General features: G+C 46.1%; 1 protein-coding gene across 4 annotated transcripts in view; it reads right to left on the bottom strand.

Annotated features, from left to right (window-relative positions):
* OTULIN (OTU deubiquitinase with linear linkage specificity) overlaps positions 1 to 19,296 on the bottom strand; it is a 31,467-nt gene extending 12,171 nt beyond the window's left edge. Inside the window, exons 1-4 of one of the 4 annotated variants that reach the window (XM_026506710.4) lie at positions 19,004 to 19,296; positions 11,719 to 11,795; positions 6,593 to 6,690; positions 3,398 to 3,541 (exon numbers count right to left, since the gene is read on the bottom strand). In XM_026506710.4, coding sequence (XP_026362495.1) covers positions 3,398 to 3,541; positions 6,593 to 6,690; positions 11,719 to 11,795; positions 19,004 to 19,179 — 495 coding nt within the window. In that variant the 5' untranslated portion in view covers positions 19,180 to 19,296. The remainder of the gene's footprint in view (positions 1 to 3,397; positions 3,542 to 6,592; positions 6,691 to 11,718; positions 11,796 to 19,003) is intronic. The other 3 variants (XM_026506711.4, XM_057312163.1, XM_057312164.1) reach the window with 3 other exon arrangements.
* Between the last annotated feature and the right edge of the window lie 380 nt (positions 19,297 to 19,676).

The following is a 19,676-nucleotide window of genomic DNA, read 5'->3' as shown; positions in this document are numbered from 1 at the left end:
AATGCATTTGGAATGATTTATTCAGAAGAAAAAAGTAGATCTAACCTTAAACGCTTTCTAGAGTCACAGTGCAGAGAACGCACATAAATAACCATTCTTTTCTATGACACACAAAGAGACTGGACTTTTGTCAAAATAAGAGAGATTTAAGCAAGTAACAAGATTTAAACAAGAAAAAAATGATTGGAAATATTTCAAAATAAGGTAGGTAATTAATCAGGTTAGATGGAATTTCACTTGTGCCTATACTATAAAATTACCCATTTTCTCCAGCAAGTGTCTACAATTCTTGACATCATCACCATGATTAAAAGAACTATGGGGTAACAAAGATGTGTCCCCAAAAATAACTCATAAAAAAGAGCTCCGGTAAACAAACACCGTCACAGGTACCTCCTGTTCAGAGACATTCTAAAACTTAGTGAAATTGGAAACCAAAGGACCCCTGCCCTGAAGGACACTTCCTCTCAGGGCCCAAGGCGCTTCCCCCAAGTTTAAGAACAGTCAGACCAGGGGTGCCTGGGTGGCTCAGTCATTAAGCGTCTGCCTTCAGCTCAGGGCGTGATCCCAGCGTTCTGGGATCGAGCCCCGCATCAGGCTCCTCTGCTGGGAGCCTGCTTCTTCCTCTCCCACTCCCCCTGCTTGTGTTCCCTCTCTCACTGCCTGTCTCTCTCTCTGTCAAATAAATAAATAAAATATTAAAAAAAAAAAAAAAAAGAACAGTCAGACCAAGCCACTTCCAATGCTAGGGTCAGGGTCAGATGATCAACTGCAGTCAAATGCGGAGACTGGGATCTGGACGCAGGGAACGCAAGCAGGGCAGGAGGAGAGGGGCAGCGAGGGCAAAGTTCAATCTCCCAGGCTGAGAAGGACGCCGGGCCAGAGGAGACGAGCATGGGCAGAAAGGGGTCTCTTTCGCTGAGCTCAGATTAAGGGTGGGGGCGGGCAGGTCTCTCGGTCTAGCTCTCCGCTTTCCCTGTGATGTTCTGAAACCAACGACATTCTGGGAGAGAGGGAAAACGGCAAAATGCTACAGAGAACATATTTCAATCTGTAAACAGAAGCAGATCAGCCAGCTGAAGGGTGCCTGTCCCTTGGTGACAAAATAGGGCTTCTCTGGGCTTGCCCGAATTCTCGATGAGGTCAAGAGATGCTCAGCAGTGCACGGTCTGCAGGCCACTGTCCGAGTCTGGTTCTGAGTCCACAGACTCACGCACACACTTAGATGTCCGGGGACCTCTCTGACCCCAGAAGCAGAAGAGGTGGGTTAACGTAGAGCCAGTGCCGTTCAGGAGGCCCTAACAGCGCAAAAGTAGATTCCCTTCAACCTGCCTGCTAAGGGCTGCTTTTCTGTGTCCCTAAAAGTGGTCAGTGCTCCCACACTTCTAAAAGCCCCATGGACACACAATAACCACAGGTGCTTGTGCCGTGAACCAACCAGGACTGAGGACTGTCACCGGGCACAGGGCAGTGGTCAGAAGAGGCCCCGAGCGTTTCAGAAAGATCAAGGATCAGGGTAAATGGAGACAGACCCACGGTCACTGGCTCTGCTCCAAGTGTTTCCGATGGCAAGCCTATGCCTTCTTTAACACAAATAATGTAGACCAAGCTCTAAGGGCAAGCAGGATTTTACTTAATAGGACAGGATACGGGTTATTCTGATGTATCAGGAAAATGAATAAGAAACAACTTTCATCCCCCAATTCCTGTAAGACTGTCTCGTTAGGCAGCAATAAGGTATCCCTTGATTTCCTTAAGCGAGTATGTTACCAAATAAATATTTTATAGTAAAGAGGTTCTTATTGCAGTTACACAAGGAGTTAGGGGAGATGCAGAGACCCGCTCCTGAGGTGAGGCGGTCCAGGTGCCCCGCCACCATCGGGCGCACTGCCGGCCTCCGTAAGCCACACCGCCCCTCCGTCGGCGCCACCACTCGCTCACTCAGAGAGGCCCCTGTCACACTGGACTTTCTGAGGGAAGATCAGCGGAAGGGCCAGAGTGAGAACAGGAGTGCAATGGCCTCCACTGCTTGTGCCCTTTGAGGCCGTGGGACCCCTCGTGTACCTAATCTCTAGCTTAGATGGCAACCAGCTTCCTCTAAACGCCATCTTATTCCAGGCAAATACCCCAGCTCCTTCAACAGTTCCTGAACAAGATGAATCATCTTGGTCACACTCCCATCTGGACTGAGGATACAGGCACAAACCCTCAAGATGGGCTCTGACCAGCCCAGCTCAAGATGGGACGGTCACTGCCTGTGGTTTAGAAGTGTTCAAGACACGGCTTCGTTCTCACCGCCGGCCACCGTCATGTGGGCTCTGACTGAGCTTGCGATCAATTCATCCTGATGACCTTTGTAAGCTGCCAATCAATTCATCCTGATGACCTTTGTAAGCTGCCGTTAAGGCAGATTTCCCACAGACAGCACTCTTGGGTTTTGTTAGTGTTTGTGGTGTGTGTGTGTGTGTGTGTGTGTTTTAAGCACAGGGCTTCCAGTTTTCTTCCAATTAATGTCTTCTTATCAGTTCTGCCCAATCATTCCTGCCCACCAGACTTTTTTTTGAGATAGTCTATCATCCAACCTATCATATGACTTCATCTGATGTAGGTCATAGACACAAGACACAGTGACATGACATTCTAGGGTGTCACTACCACACCGCGGATTTAAAACAAAGAAGGCCAGGGGCGCCTGGGTGGCGCAATGGTTAAGCGTCTACCTTCAGCTCAGGGCATGATCCCAGCATTCTGGGATCGAGCCCCACATCAGGCTCCTCCGCTAGGAGCCTGCTTCTTCCTCTCCCACTCCCCCTGCTGTGTTCCCTCTCTCGCTGGCTGTCTCTGTCAAATAAATAAATAAATGAAATCGTTAAAAAATAAATAAAGAAATAAATAAAACAAAGAAGGCCAGGCACGGGACACATCCCGACCCTCACCTCCCATGCAGCCTCTCCCAGGGTGACATGAGCTACCAACTACACCTGTCCTCTTAACACAGTGCAGAAGGCGCTCATTTCTCGCACTGGAGCTGTAAGCACAGAATGTGCATTCTAAAACCCCGACAGCTGCTCAGATGGGACAACGTGCAGCCCACTTACTACAGACAGCAACACTGAAGTCAAACTGCTCCTAAGCACTTTTACAGAGTATAAACACCAGCTCTTCAATTCAGCTGAACTGTTCAAATACATTGTACCTCGGTTCTCTTCTGGGAAACAGCAATTATTCTTGGTCGCTTTACTATGCAAAATCATCCCGGCCACACAAAACGGAATAAAGCCACATGCTGACGTCACACTGCAGACAGTACTGGCACCCAGCACAGGCTGAAAAGGCAGCTCTTTCTCACAAAAACGACTGGAAACATTGCGAACTCAAACCTGCAGCAGCAGCGTACCAGCGTGAGCTCAGGGTCCTTCAGCCAGGAGGGCAGCGCCGCTGGCTGGCTCATCGCCTGGAACAGCGTGGCCCTCAGTGCGCAGTAATTATCTCCACGGACGCGCCTGATGGAGGTGAACTTCTGAGACACCTCCTCATAGCCCTGGGTAAAAGCATCAAAGAATTCAAAACGGTCATTACTGACTTCGGAACGTAGGGGAAGTTTTATTCCTGTGGAAAAAAAATGTGTCCCTGCAAGAATGAAAACTGCAAGAATGAAAACAAGGCGGGCTGGTCCCTCACATAAGCCACTTGAAGTCCTTTTTTTATTAATCAAAAGAAATTAACAAATGTTAATGCTGTACAAAACATCAGCATATGTAACAGATAAAATACATAGGAACACATAAATGATAGACCAAATATTATGAAAACACTAGCCACCCCCGAGGTTAGGAGTCAGATGTCCCTTTCTAAACAACTACTCTAACACTCACTTACTGATAACCAACATCCTGAGGGGTGTAATCTGTGTGAAAGTGACCCTAATTCTAATGAAGAAATAGGATAGAACAGAGAGAGGGACGAAGTTTATACCTCCGTATTTAAAAAAATTTTTTTTTAAAAATCCCAAGTTTCGGGGCACCTGGGTGGCACAGCGGTTAAGCGTCTGCCTTCGGCTCAGGGCATGATCCCAGTGTTACGGGATCGAGCCCCACATCAGGCTCCTCCGCTATGAGCCTGCTTCTTTCTCTCCCACTCCCCCTGCTTGTGTTCCCTCTCTCACTGGCTGTCTCTATCTCTGTCAAATAAATAAATAAAATCTTTAAAAAAAAAAAATCCCAAGTTTCCATGGTATACTAAAAAAAAGTCTACATGCTAGGAGATACCTGGATAATTCTATTAGACTCTTCAAAAGTGGATTTAAGTGTCATTATTTGGTCTGCAAGTCAGACAAGGAAATGAAAATGTTCAGTGACCTACATGCTGTCACTCAAGAACAGCCATCCAAACGGACCATTCTGACGCATACTCCAAACACAGCCACCATAAAAGGGTCCACAGGCACCACGACCACCTGATTTCTCCAGCAGGATGATGCCCGAGCATCAGGATAAACTTTGCTGCCTCCTGCATTTCACTAGCCTCGTCCTGTGGGCCCTTCTGCTCATCCTGCTCCTCGGTGACAGTCGCCTGAAACTCTGCTTCCCACCTGGCCCTTACACAAAGGAAGGAGCATGGCCCTTGTCAGGGGTGGGCGCCGTGCAGACTCTGCCCAAGCACTGGACCCTCGTTATTAGTTGTTTTCAAGGTTCGAATCATAGGATGATGTGCTCAGTGGGTGAGAGTCACATTTTCACTCAGTGCTCCAATCGCTGTAACATACTGAGGGCCAGTCAAGCATCTCCGCCCTTCGGCGGAGTCCTAGTTACCCTGGGATACTCACGATGCCTGGCCTAACTGTACCTGCATCTTTCCAAATGCATCAACTACTCATGCTATTTCAGAGGTGAATCAAACTTCTAAAATTAAAGTTGAGTTTATACACACTTACTTCCAAAAGAATATCCAAAACAAAAATAAACCATAAGACAAGTAAGGACAAAAAAAAGAACTGATATCCAAACTGTTATCGGACCCCTGAGATGCTCTAACCACTGCCACGGGTCCCAAAGTGACACTGGTCTAACTGAAGTGCCTCTCATTACTTGGTCGCTGAAAGAGTCTGACTACATGGTCAAATCTTGCCCTCAAACTAAAATCACAGAGAAAGGGTTTTAGCATGAGTTCCAAAATAGGTAATATCTGGATAACAGACACCTTTGCGTTATGGACCCTGAGGTGCCAACTGTTAAATCCTTTCAAGAGTCTGAGGTTATAAAATAAAATTGCAAGTCAGGGAAAGCATTTCTGGGAAAGATGAGAAAACAGATGTTAGGTATCCAGCCTCCTGGTTATCTAGTTTGATACAGGGCTGAAGTTTGGAACACCTGTAAGTGGCCAAAATATACACATTCAGCAGATGGCCTCACAAAGTTGAACATTCATAGTCCAGGCTTCTCATGGTTGAGCTCCCCACCAAGTGCCTGAGACACCAAGAGACTACAGTTCAGACTGGCAGGAGCAAAGCTAACACTGGCTCTCAGAGCTTTAAGTAGCAACTACACTCTGAGTAAGGTCAGCCCATTTCAGGGCAGGTTTGAGAGCTGAGGTGCGTGTGAAAAGGCACAATGTTTTCTATAAAAACGAGCACTGAGAAAAAGAACATATATACAAATATTTAAAAATTTTAAACCCTAAACAATACAGATCTAAACAACAAAATAGATATTCCTATGAAATATGACAGCTCAGTATGTCTAATATAAAAGAAGCACATTCAAATTCATAATGTAAATAATCCCAAGAGAAAAATGAGCAAAGGACAAACCCAGAGGTTATAAGAGGCGGTGGAAGTTTTAGATCGAAACTGCCGTTTCTGTAGCTCGGAAATGGTCAAAGAGTAGCAATTTCATTGTTCAACCCACTAAGGAATGCTGGATTCAGGGTCCATCGGGGGGAGAACCAACAGGGTGCTGCGCTTGACCAGTGTGCAGCGGGAGTGGGCCCGACTGAACAGTGACCCGGCCCAGTCACGGCAGGACCACGTCAAGGGAATCCCCAATTTCCCAGAGCCTTGGACACTCCCTAAGCGTTGTCAATCTATGCGATGGGACCAAGAAGGGCAGCTCCAGGAACACCTTAAACAAAGGGAGTAGTTTCAGGGTTCCCTCTGCACAGGGAGTGTGGGAGAGCCCAGGCCCCTCGGACAGGAGGGCAGGGGACCAGACCCAGGTAGGGACAGCAGCTGGGATGGCATCTGCCGGTCCCATTCCTAAAGCTTTCCCAACATTCCCAAATGACCCTAAGAGGACAACCAATGACTGGCCCAACTCTGAACAGCACAGCATCGGTTAGATGTATTTTTCAAAGAAACAGAGTTACGGAACAACTAAAGCTGGCCCTATATTAAAACTGTGACTCGAAACAAGTTCCTTACCTTTGGAGTCTGTTTCCTCATCTCTAGAATTAGAACACCAATATCTACATGATCTAAGAACAGTTGTTGTAACTAAGTCTAATATAAAATATAAAATATAAAAGGACATATTACATAATTACTTATGATAGACTATTTGAAAGACTTGAAACTTCGTGCATCTAGGCATCATACCTTTTTCATACATGTGGCTTTTTGTGTATTTCCCCTCCATTCTTTTTTGCAGTAGTCCATGATATCCATTTCAGGAGCTACACTTAATCTGGCTTCTGCTGAGGAATCAAAAAGGGGGGTGGGTGGGTAATGAAACAAAGCATAATCAAAATAACAGTACTGCTTCACTCAGGTTACATTTTCTCTAACTTCATTCCAAAAAGATCCAGAATCCCGCCACTACCTATCACCATCCCCTCCCTCCTAGATAACCCGGAGGTCTTCCAATGGGTCTCCAGTGTCACCACACCTTCTCCACATGGCAGCCAGAGTGATGCATTTAAAACTTAAGTTGGGCAACTGCCATCACTCCTGGGTTCTGAGAGCTCCAGAGCCTCCTGTCAGAGTGGCACCGATGTCCTCACTTCCCCCAAGGGCCCCCTTGTTCTGCCCCCACACTGCCTTTCTGGCCTCAGCTCCCACCCCTCCCCACACTGACCATTCCAGCAAGACCAGCAGCCAGCCTCCCGTGGACCTTTCCCACACACTGTGGGGCTCTAGCACTCCCTACAGGTCTCTGCTCAAATGTCACCCTACACCTGGATATCATGTCACACATACATACATACCTTCCTTCTATTCCCCTTACACGGTTCTGTTTTTCTTCTAGGCACTGATCAACACCTGACATATTTCTTTTTCTGCATTTCTCCCTAAACCCCCACTCACACCCACAGCCACGAACACAGTAAAGCATGACTCCTTCGTGGGCAAGGGCTTATTTTGTGTCTCAACTGTGTCCTCAGCACTTGGAACTTCACTGGCACAAGGTGAATACTATTCTAATCAAACTAGTCATGCAGTAGGCTGAGCTATGAAAAAACACACCTAACGCTTTTTAATTTTTGTATATCCATTATACAAAGAGATAACACCTACTACAACAAAAAATATATTTGTCTTTATTTATACTCTGCCCTCACTCCAAAAGACGATAAGCTATTGATAATAAGCCAGAAACTAATAGAGCTCTCAATGTCAGTTAAGCCACAGACCTCACTTGACTCTAGTAAGACATTTAAAATACAACTCACAATCAGACAAATTACTTAGTAAAGAAAAAAAAAAAAACGGGCTTTAGATTTTCCTTGTTTAACATACACGGTTGAGGTTTGATTTTGTGGTATACACGTATGCACGCACATGGGTATGTGTGTTTTAGGAAGAAAGTGAAGTAATTTTCAGGCATATCTTGACTTCCTTTTTAAATTATTGAAAAAGTAAATGTCAGCAAGGAAATTAAGATATAAACACAGAAGTACCTTACGATGTATTTACTCCTGAGGAAAGATGTAAATTAAAAACACATTCAGCTCGATTCAACACATATTTACTGAATGTCTACTGTGTGCCAGGCACTGAGCTAGAAACTGGGGCTACCATGGCAGTGAAGACCCAGACTCTGTCCTGAACGGATTTAGAGGCTCCTGAAGAAGACAAGACTACAGGCATTGACAAGCCAGGGGGTGACGGATGCAGGGATGAGTAAGGAGCACAAATTCCTTCTTGTAGGTTCCAGACAATTCTGTGGCGTAAGTTAGGACTGGCTTACAAGTGAAACACACCCTTGAAGCATAAAACCCAGAGACCACAAACACCAATGCTGCACAGCCAATCCTAAATACAGACCCATCAGTGTTTACATTCAAGAAACTTTTTTTTTTTTTTTTTTGAGCATCTACTCAGTGCAAGGAAGAGTTCCTCCTATCTACCTTCTCACTCACCACCCCACAAAGTACAAGGAACGGCAAACACCAGAACTGAGGACCTCAATTAGGCCACGTTTTCCCGCCAGGCAGCGTTACGAGCCTGAACAGAGAGCACACTTCCAGCTCAGGAAGGACCTCATGAGCACGGAGTCCAGCCCTCCTGCTCTCCAGGCCTGCAGTCCTCATTCCTGCCCACACCCAGGTAAGCCCTGGCCCGTGGGCAAGGCGGGCAGGTCCACCACCTCAAAACTGAGAGGAGGAGGCAGGGGACCTCATGGGGTCAGGAGGCCAAGCCACATGCCTGTGCTGAATGAGAGGCCCGCGGGAGGCAGTGAGGGTGGGGAAATGGAGTACCCACACAGCTGCCAGCAGCAAACTGATACCTGAAGTCCCATCCTGCTGCTGTTCTTTGGGAGGGGGTCTCCAACAGCCCCTGCATGCCCTCCTTTAGGACAGGAGCTGGAGGCACAGGACAGGCAGTCCCTGACCTCAAGCAGCTTAACAGTATATGACAGAGTATGCAACAGTTTGTTTAAATGCAAACTACACGGACTGTTACTGTTTCCAAGAAAGAACATTACTAACGTCAAAAACAAAAAACAAAAACAAACCCAAAAGAGAAGCCGAAAACCAGAGGGGTAATCAGGAGCTCAAACAACCAGGAGGTCTGGTCCTTAACCACCATATGGTGACAAAGACAAGGATTCAGAACCTGGAAAGATGGGAACTTAAAATTGAACTTCAGAAAGCTAGGACTCTGGGTCAGAGGGCGGACCGGGGCAAGAATCGCACTTTTCTGTAAATGGGCCAGAGAGTAAATAACATAGGCTCTGAGGGCCATAAGGTTTCCATCACAACTTGTCAACTCTACCATGTGTGAAAGCCACCACAGACAACAGGTAAATAAGAAGTTCCAAACAAACTTTATTTATAAAACCACGGGCACATCAAATTTGGCCAGGGAGCCAGTTTCACCAACCCTGGGACCCCTTTGTTAGCGAAGACTGTTTTTTTCCTAAAGGGAGCATAAGACAACTTTCTGCCTTGGCCTGGGCTCTGGCTTGGGAAAGAGGAAGTCCCCCTGAGAATTCATATCCACAGGCTGGCTCACATACAGGGACAGGGTGGGAATTCAGACTAGCCACAAGACCCTGGAAACTCGAGTTTAGAAATTAACAAAATGTGGCCCAGGGTAGGTGACACAGCGGGTGCCTGGCAGGAGTAAGGCTGAACTCCCTCCCACTGAAGCCAGACTGCACAAGCCCTACACAGAGACACAGAAGCTGAGCTTACAATTCGAACTCTGAAGAAACAAGAAATAAGCAAAAACAAAAACTGGCATAATTAGACCTGCCAAGATTTTCAGAGAATGAAATTATGACACCCAGAAGACTATGTTTTAAATACTAATGAAATAAAGGAGTAAGAAACATGAGCAAAGGGCAATAACCTATCAAAAAGAGACCAGGCAAATCTGGGGGAAAACAGCACTTTTCTTTCTTCCTTTTTTTTTCCCCAAATTTTATTTTTAAGTAATCTCTACACCCAATGTGGGGCTTGAACTTACAACCCTGAGATCAACAGTCACAGGCTCCACTGACTGGGCCAGCCAGGTGCCCCCAGAACTTTTCCAGAAAAGAAAATAGATCTGAAGAAACTACCCAGAAAAGAACAGAGGCTACAAGATAAAAATATCTATGAAAGGGCATGTCATGAAGAGCCTCGGATGACTGAAGGAGGCGAGCAAACATCTAAGAGTTCTGGAAGGAGTAAGTAGAGAGAGTAAGAAAAGAAGATCATGGCTGAGAATACTCTCAAACTAATGAAAACTAGGCATCGAGGGATTCAAAAAGAAGACCTCAAACAGTAGGTTTTTAAAAGTACACACTTAACAGACATCAGAAAGAAACTGCAGAATACTGAAGAAAAAGAGAAGACCAAAAAAAACAACCTGACACATTATCTGACTGCAGCACTGTCAACTACCCTATGTTCAAAAGACTAAACTGCTCATCTGGAGTTCTTAAAAGAGAAAGTTAAGATTAAATTTGCAAGCAAACAGAGCTTCCCACAGACAGACCCTTACAGAGGCACTTCCGAAGGCTCTTATTTCAGGAAGGGCCACGAAGAACCGAGATGCAAGGGCTGTCAAGGCACCCACTGTAACCTCAAACGAAAGCTGGAAATGACACAGTTCTGAGATGCTCAAACACCTGCAGAGGGAGGGCCTCCCTGGCGGACAGGGCCAACTACAGCAGAGCGCCCGCAGAGGGATGCAGAAAGCATGAGACCCCTGCAAAGGCAGCAGGGACACGACGCAGGAGGCAGCACTTTCTCCTCAGGACTCCGCCTAACAAGCACTCCGTGTCCGAAGTGAACGGAGCACCCTCTGCTGCTCCAAGAAGGATGGGGACACGGGACTTGGGGACACACTGGGCGGGACAGCTACAGAGAAGCTGGTCTGCTGTGGCTACCACAGTAAAGAGCTCCGTCAATTCCCTGTGAGGACGACTCAAGAAAGACCTGACAATGATCAAAACCCCACTTTGTATCATTTGTTCCTAACCACACACATGACAGTATTGTTGTTAACCATAAACCAAACACAAGCCAGTTCTCCGAACTAAGCAGCAGAACACGTACGTTACACAGGTGATGAGAGAAAATGCCACTTGTGAGTCATTTATGGCGTGTCCCCCAAGCGCAGCATCCCTGCTCAGCTCCAGCCCGAGCGAGCCAGGGAAGTGAGGGGATTCTTCACAGACAGCCCTGCCGGCCCTGCCCGCAGTGGAGACGGCCAGCGGTCATGCCTCCCCCGAGTAGCAACGGGCCCCTGCGTACGGGGTTTTGAAGGGTGGGGTGAGAAGAGCAGGCCTAACTAAGCAGAAACATGGACAAAAGGTCATGAAACGACGAGAGAATCGTGCTACTGATCCCATGATCATTCTTTCTTCCAAGTCAATCAAATTCACATGGCCAGGTGCGTGCAACGACACACGGAGCCAGCTTCCCAAGAAGTCCTTCCATTTGAAATGAAAAGTGCATTTCAAATCCAAACTCTCCCTCTAATACAAAGGAAATCACGAACTGAGAGAGGGTGGTGCCTCAAGAGAGTGAACAAATACTCACAGGTGCAAAAGTCATAGGAATGTAAAGAACACAGGGAGAATATTTGCATTACGATTTTAAAAGCTCAGGAAACAGTATTCCCCAAACATACCTCAGCAAAATAAATAATCAGATGCAGCTAAGACCCTATGCATAAGAATGTTTCCTAAGAAGCACATCGCAGCATTTTATGAAAATGGATATATCAACTTACTGCATTTTCTACTATAAATAGTAAGAACTCTATGAATAAAACAATTCCAAACATACCTGATAACCCTCTTTCATGTGTAAGTAATTCTTTCTCCTTTTCTATTTCATCCGCGTCACGATACATGTCCTCCTCACTGAAATCACACCAAATCAGACATTTCAAAATTTGTTGCACTAACATTTCCCTCCTATTACAATAGTCACTTGCTTAAAAAATTTATCAGACACTGAAAGCTTAACTTTTTCATATTACATGATGACGATCTGATAAAATATGGATCTTAAAGCTTGGAGGCTCATGCTTCTATCAGCCCACTTCAGAGTTTTTTAATTTAAATGAGACACTTTAACATCACTCCACTGGCTACGTGGCTCTGAGGCCATTTTAACTGGAACATCTATTAATGTGGGCTCAACTACGTTCGTCAGCATCTTAGCATGTGTCTTATCAGTGAAGCTCTGTCACGATCCTATCAAGTTCCAAGAATGAACACAGTACTAATAAAAGTATTTACACAGGAATGCAGGCCAATTGCTTTATTATGTCACAAGCAAATTTTACAATTACTACTTTAAAAACAAGGACAGGAGAACATCAATTATTTTAAGTCCCCAAAGCTAAACCCCCCCCCAAGGCTCCTCCTGCTCCCGACGCCCACCCTGAAGCAGCCAGCCCACAGAACAAAAGACTGTGCTGTTAAGCACATCGCTCCTGTCCCACATACTTGAAGTGCTGCCATTCGACTGACGTGGTACTTATACAATAGGTTCCTCAAGTCTCTAGTCTCACTTAGTGAGTGAACAGAACCTACTACATACTAGAAAGGAAAAAAAGCCCACTGGGTGCTAGACAAGGACTGAAAAAGGATATCATCTCCTTTACCCCTCAAGATAAGCCACAACCTGACAGGGAGGAGAAACAGAAATACCAACTCTATCTTTGCTAAAACCACAAGACACGAGAAAGCCTAAACAGTCCAAAAGGGGACAAAGAACCAGTAAATGACCGAGGCCAGGAAAGCCACCATGCCTCCTTTGCAGTGGAGGCATCTGCTGGATGGTAAGACGGTAAACCCGCAGAACCCCAGAGGGGCTCAGGAACTGGCAGTGCCAAGTACTTCTCAGGGTACAGGAGTCACCCCGAGCTTAAAACGAGGAAACTGGCCGATGTACACATAAAGTGTAACCAGACCCCCAATTCCCTCTACTTCCTCCCTAAGACAGCACAGCCCAATTTTCACACAAGACAGAGGCTCCAGGTGCAAGGAAACAGGAAGGAGTTAATAAAGTTTGTAACAAATAAGGAATTAAGTTTATGACCTGAGATACTCCCATCCCCAATTGCCTCGACACCACAGCTCCGGGTACATGGCCCAGGGTAGCAGGAGGAAAGAGGAACGAAGAGGTGAGCAGCAGTCAGAGACACATGAAGAAGGGATACTGAGAGAAGCAGACTGCAGTGGGGAATCTAACATACCCACCTTCCCCCACCTCACTGAAACCCTTTAATGGCTCCCAAATAAGTAGGGAAGTCTGTATGTGGACCTAACCCACCACGCTAGCCTGTATTCTCTGATTCCTCTACACACACCCCTGCTTCAGTCCAATCACCTGGCCAACACTAGTCTATGTTTTTACACCTGTGATTGGCTCAACCCATTCCCTCTGTTGGAATGGCTCACTGCCTAAGACATCAGGACACACGTGGTATGGGTGACCCGGCTATAGAGTCCCATGGCTAGAGTGGGCGCCCAGAAGGTCAGGTTTTAACCACTCCTCGCTCCAGACCTCATTAGCCCTGTGTGTATGACCATGGAACTAAAGTAAAGTAACAATACCTCTCGGTGCCTACATTTAACCACTTAAATTTAACCAGTGCAAAAAGGACAGTGAGAGAACTCACCTCAAGACTGCTGTGAAAAGGGACACGTGTAAAATATTAGCTCTCTAAAAAGTTAGCTATTCTTATTCTCATACTACACCACTGGTGCAGAGTATTAAACAATTCACCCAATGGTCATTTCTTATTCCTTTTTTTCTCTCTAAATAAAGGTAAAGGTGTGCATGTGTCCCTATTTTTTAAAAAATACTATGGGGATGAGGGGACATATTAGGAAAAGGTACTTCCCATGTTCTCTGACCCCCATGACATTCCAAGTAAAAGGTATGGTGTCACCCAGGGAACCCACGCCAGAGGCAAAAGCAAACAGAAACCAGATTCCCAGGGACTATACATCAAATGCCTAAAATAAAAAGTGACTAAATGTGTTAGTTCTTCTTTTAATAGCTTCATTATATCTTTTGGCCTCCTTGCTAGCTTTATCAAATAGGAGAGAAATTCTGATCCTACAAAACAAGCACTTAAGTGAACCACTTTCTTGACGTCATCAGCAGCAGCATGTCTTCGGGCAAGCCACTTCCCTAATCTTTGCCTTAGTTTTTCTCATCTTCAAAGTGAGAAGAGCAGACAAGATCTGTATGATCTACATGGTTCCTCTTCCAGGTCTTAAGTTCTACCAGACTATGAATCTATGTGCTGTTAAAAATTACACTTCAAGCGAATTCTGTGGCTATGCTGCAGGCACACTTGGCTCCACCTTTGTCCTCTTTCTTTTTAATCTGCAAAATAACCCAAGTGCAATCGCAACACCAGGGCCCAGAGGAAGTTCTCTAAACAAGCATCTCTTGGTACAGCCACACATACAAATTCCCACAAAGGCCAGGAGGAATGGAATGAAAAGAAATCAACCTGAGAACTAAACGTGAAGGGAAGACAGTAGAAAGGAAGATTACTGGAAATTAAAAAAAACACTGATTCAAGATATACAAAAGCAGCAAAGCAGAAATGGGTGAATGGGAGGCCAGAGTACATTCAAATTACTTTAACCACAACCAGATCTCATTCAGATCCTGTGCACAAATGTTTGCTAACTTCCCTGGCCACCAAGGACAAGTATCCAAGGACATTTGCTAACTTTACAAGGCCACTAAGGAAACTGTAATATGGACTTTAAAGGCCACCTTAAAAATGATACTAAAATTGTAATTCCTTGGAGAATAAATTTTAAGTTTAAGCAATACATTCAATTACTAGGGTCAGAAAAGAAGATATTTAACAGCCAAAATGAAATAGTCATCCAACATAAGGACAACCAATTGGAAAGAGAGAGAGAGAGAGAAAGAGAGAAAGAGAGAGAAAGAGAGAGAGAGGTGTGAGAACAAGAAAAATAAAAATTTTAAGAAAATAGTTCATTCAATAATCTTTTGTTTTAACCTTTTTAAGTATCGAAATATTAAGGCTGAAAATGACAAAATAAAAGTTATATATTACACATATATATTTATTTATATTTTATATTTATATATTATGTTTGTTGTATATTTATTATATTTAAACTAGAGGTTTGAATTTTTTTTTTTTAAAGATTTTATTTATTTATTCGAGAGATAGAGACAGCCAGCGAGAGAGGGAACACAAGCAGGGGGAGTGGGAGAGGAAGAAGCAGGCTCATAGCGGAAGAGCCTGATGTGGGGCTCGATCCCGTAATACTGGGATCACGCCCTGAGCCGAAGACAGACGCTTAACCGCTGTGCCACCCAGGCGCCCCTGAATTTTTGTTATGAGAAGGGAAGATAGTGAAATAATGAAAAGAAAAAGGATATTGCACTGTAAGATAAAATCGTCGATGCTGACCAGTTTCGGAAATTTAGTAATCTTTTTTGTTTATATGTCAAGTTGGGGTAGGGATGGGGAATGTCTACCATTTGGCACTAAAGATGCCACTGAAGCCCAAATACTCAAATGATCACCATGGCAAAAGGTTTCCTTCTAGAAAACATATAGATAGCTAGAAAAGTAAGACAAAGTCTTAAATTTGACTTGATTGCTTGGGGACCATGGCATGTGAGTCATGCTCAATTATACAACTGCATTAAATTTTAAAACCAAAATCCTAGTAAGTTCTACTTAGAAAATTCCTAGTTTAGCACACTGTTATTATAAAGTGTGTATTTTCAAGCTCTGGTTTTCTTCTAAGCTAGAGATGAAATATCTTATTCTTAATATTAAGGCAATATATATGATTGAATAAATTACATGATTTTATAGACCAAATTATCTCTTGCTCTGTTCGAAGACCTGCATAACAATAAATGCTTGAAAATTTAATTAAAAAATGCTTACTACATATAGACAAAATTATACGGTTGCCAAGAACCAAAGCTATCAACTAAAAACACAAAGCTCAGTGAAGCAAGACATTTCTGTGGAGCCAGTTTTTCAATTTCTGATACAACATGTAATATGAAAAAAGTCAATTCTAACATATATGCAAAACTAACAAGACAGCATTGTAATCACTCACCATTATAAACATTTGCATTAAGTTCCCCTTAGTTGTCTAAAAAAGCTAAATATGGCTTTCTTCAGCTTTCTGAACTTGAACGCTGCAGTTCATGCTTAACCTGGCCTATCCTAGAAGACCAATGGCCCAGGCGGTGTTGGTAAGACAGTGTCAACCACTGTGACACCAATGTACCTTCCCACAAAGGCACAGGAAAAGCAAAGACCACTCAACCCAGCCTTCTCCACCACTTAGCGGTTGTAGAGATGGGTGAACAACACATCAGATGCAGGAAAGTACCGGCACCCAAGCCAAAATTCCACCTCCCTTCTGCGAGTGGACTTTCCGTGACTGGCTCATGCTACTCCACGTGACTTCCAGAGGTATCTGGGGACAACCCAGACATCCCTAACAATGAGGTCTAAAACAGTCTTTACTTCCAGGTGGGAGAAGGGGCAGGAGGGAGTAGCTACTACCCCATCAAACACATCCCATAGGAGCTAAGGAGCGAGGCGAGTGGGAAAACACATGCACACAACAGCACATTTAGCAACACCCAAGAACAATGGTTTAAGAACTTGTTCGCACTTGAAATCCACAGCTTTCGTTAGAACTCAGCCCAGAAAAAAAATACACATAAAATTTCACCTTCAGTTTCAGAGGGGTTCACAGACATATGCTCCCCACCACACACAGCTAGCCTATGGACCCCAGATTCAAGCCAATCTGTCCCATCATCAGCCAGCCAAACACTGGCCTTGAAGTAGTCTTGCCTCTCAATTCCCTAAGCATGCCTAGCCTGGCTACCAACCATGTCTCAGGACCATCTTGGTCCTCAAGAACAGTAGCTTACTTAGCTAAGGGCAAGAAGTGGACACAGCCTCAGTTTCAAATGCAGGGGTGGGGTGAGCAAGGGATAGAGCACAGCAGATGTGCTCACAGAAACAGTGAGGAAGCTCCAAGAAAAGTCAACCCAATCTGGTGTGACCTAAGACTTCTTCAAATCAGACTGTTAAGTCATCGTGTGAGCCATCCTTAGGTCTTGTCCGGGGGATGCCAGCCAACTGCAGCTCTCAAATGAGCTAGAAGAGGGAAGGGGAGAGGTCATTATAAATCATGTTCCTCTGCCTGGTTTTGCTGAGAAAACCAGAAAAAGATAGAGGTAGCTTCCCACCGAGGCATCAGGGAACTTGGCCCTGAAACCTACTCCCTGTCTCCCTGGCCAAGAAGCACCTCTGGAATCTGCCATTCAGTTTCCTACTGTGTAAAATGACAAACCTAGGCTGGGTTTTTTTTTTTTAGATTCCTTTCAGACTAAGTCTATAAATCTACTGACAGCGGTAAGAAGAGGGAGAGCCTCAAAACTTTTTCATCAGGAAAGAGTGCTCCTTCCCACCATGGCCTATTTCTCCAGGTTCTGACTCTGGAAACCATACCCAACAGAAAAACTTGCCAAATAACTATGCATACTTTTAGGAACATGGTTCTGGCTTCAAAGTTCCTGCATCTCGAAGGGGCATGAGAACGCTCCGCTCAAGGCTAAGGTGCAGCTTCTGAGGGGCAGGGTCTCTAACCGGGGAGTCTCACCTCTGACTACCAGGGCAAGAGGAAGGCAGCAGCAGTTAGAAACCAGCATGGGCTGTGGAGCAGCAGAAGCAGAAGACACTCTCTCCTCCTCCCCACCCCTCACTGCCTATCTTACTTTACCCTCAGCAGAGTCTGAAATCGTTCTTTAACCCAGAGAGCAAACCTGCAGCCAGAGACATCAGCTCCAACGTGGGCCTGCACAGTGGCTTCAGTTAAAAACTAAAATGCTACTCTAAAAATCAGGATATTTCATTAAAAATTCAGGATATTTGGACTCTTGAAATACAGAAAATCCAGCAAGCAGAGGGTAGAACCTACTGGACTCTGACCCCTAACAATGATGGACACAGCTCTCCAGAAACCCATGGTCCACACCTGGACAGCCTCACTCACTTCGGTTACCTGCATAGGCAGGAGTTGAGACTGCCTACTCCAAATCTTTCCCAGTAGCCATTAACACATTAAGTGTGGATACCATCCCAGAGGATTTAGGTGCTCAATAAATGAATGTCAACGCCCAGGCTGAAGAACCATGCACATCAACATTATTATAATACACTAGCTGCATAGGTCTGCCAAGGACCCCTTTTTAGAAAATGCCAAAAAAAAAAAAAATCACATTTGAACACACCTTACAATTCAACTTGCCAGCCAATTACGCTATCTGTCAAAATGGTTATCTGAGTGCTTTCACCAATTTTGGAATTCAAAGGCATTTATATGTGCCTAGAACCTGAAAGTGTAAAAAACGTTTCAGCCTCCAAGTCTATTTCTGCTTCCACCTCGCTCCCAGACCCTTGCTAAAACTATAAACGCCTCCGATTTATGCTTCTTTACAATTCACTAAATAATTGATCTAACCAGCGCTGCCTTTCGTATTTAAAAACGAAGGGGGAAGGGGACAGCTAGTTAAGCCATTAATGGGCAAAAGAGAATTGGGTCAGACTCCGTCCAAAGTCTGTTCAACAGGTGGGGCGCTCATCAAGCGGCGACTTGCCTTCCACGAACAAACTTGTCGCATGGCTCAGTTTTCCTTTGGCTGTGATAGAAAGCAATCTTACTTCCTTCCCCAACCAGGTCGGAGGAAAGATTCACTGGGAGTTAGTTATAACAGTACGCTTTTCCGGTTTGTTTCTCAAGTTCCTGGGCTTTGTTTTAACTATGCAGACGTAAAAACGGGGGCACTGGGTGACCAGAACTGTGAGACGCCAGGCCCTGCAGAAAAACATTTGTACGGACACAGGATACAAGTGTCTTCGAATTCCTCTCCGTCGCCGACGACCTTACCCAGAACCGAGGGTGCGAAGGGCTCTCGGCCGGCTACTCCTCAGCTCACCCCACCCCACGCCAAGCCTGCCCGAGGGGAACGAGCCCGGCGCCCTCGCCCGCCCCCGCTGCGCCCCGAGACTCACTGCTCGGCTGGGCACCGCACAGCGATCCGCAGCTGCCCGCCGGCCGCCGCCTTCCCGCCCTCCCGCGCCGCGGCTCTCGCGGGGCCCGGAGACGCGGCCCCCGCCTCCCGCGCCGGCTTCTCAGCACGGCTCGTGCCCGGCCACGCTCCGGGCTGGGGCATGGTGCCCCGACTCATGCGGCCGCCGAAGGCGGCGGCGACACAGCGGTTCAGCCGCCTCCGAGCGATCCGGGGCCCCTCCCGTCGGGGCGCCCGGCAGTGGCCGCCGCCGCTGCCGCTCTACAGCCCGCCGGCTTCCGCGACTGCGCAGGACGCTTCCGCACGCGTCACCGCCGCCCGCCCCGCGGCCTCTGACCCGCGATGTGGGGGCGTGGCCCGCTAGGACGGGATGGGAGGGGAGCCCTAGGACGCGGAGCTTGCGCAATCGTCTGCTCCGGCTGAGCCACGGGCGATTAAGACTGCCCGCAAGGCGCGGACACTGCGCATGCTCCACACTGCTGGTCCTCCCTGGAGTTCCCCGCGCGTCATACTTTCCCTGAATGTTGCGGCCCGCCGGGGACGTGAGAGGGAGGGAAAACACTGGACGAGCGGAGGAACGCATCCTCGGTGAGGAGGAGGAAGGCCAGCGCAGGGTGTGAAGAGCGCCAACGCTCATGAGCACCTTGCAGTGTCAT

This window comes from Ursus arctos, unplaced genomic scaffold (assembly GCF_023065955.2).
Source record: "Ursus arctos isolate Adak ecotype North America unplaced genomic scaffold, UrsArc2.0 scaffold_15, whole genome shotgun sequence".
In the NCBI taxonomy this organism is placed as follows: domain Eukaryota; kingdom Metazoa; phylum Chordata; class Mammalia; order Carnivora; family Ursidae; genus Ursus; species Ursus arctos.
Note: the sequence above shows the minus strand (reverse complement) of the source record. Positions and strands in the feature narration are given on the sequence as shown.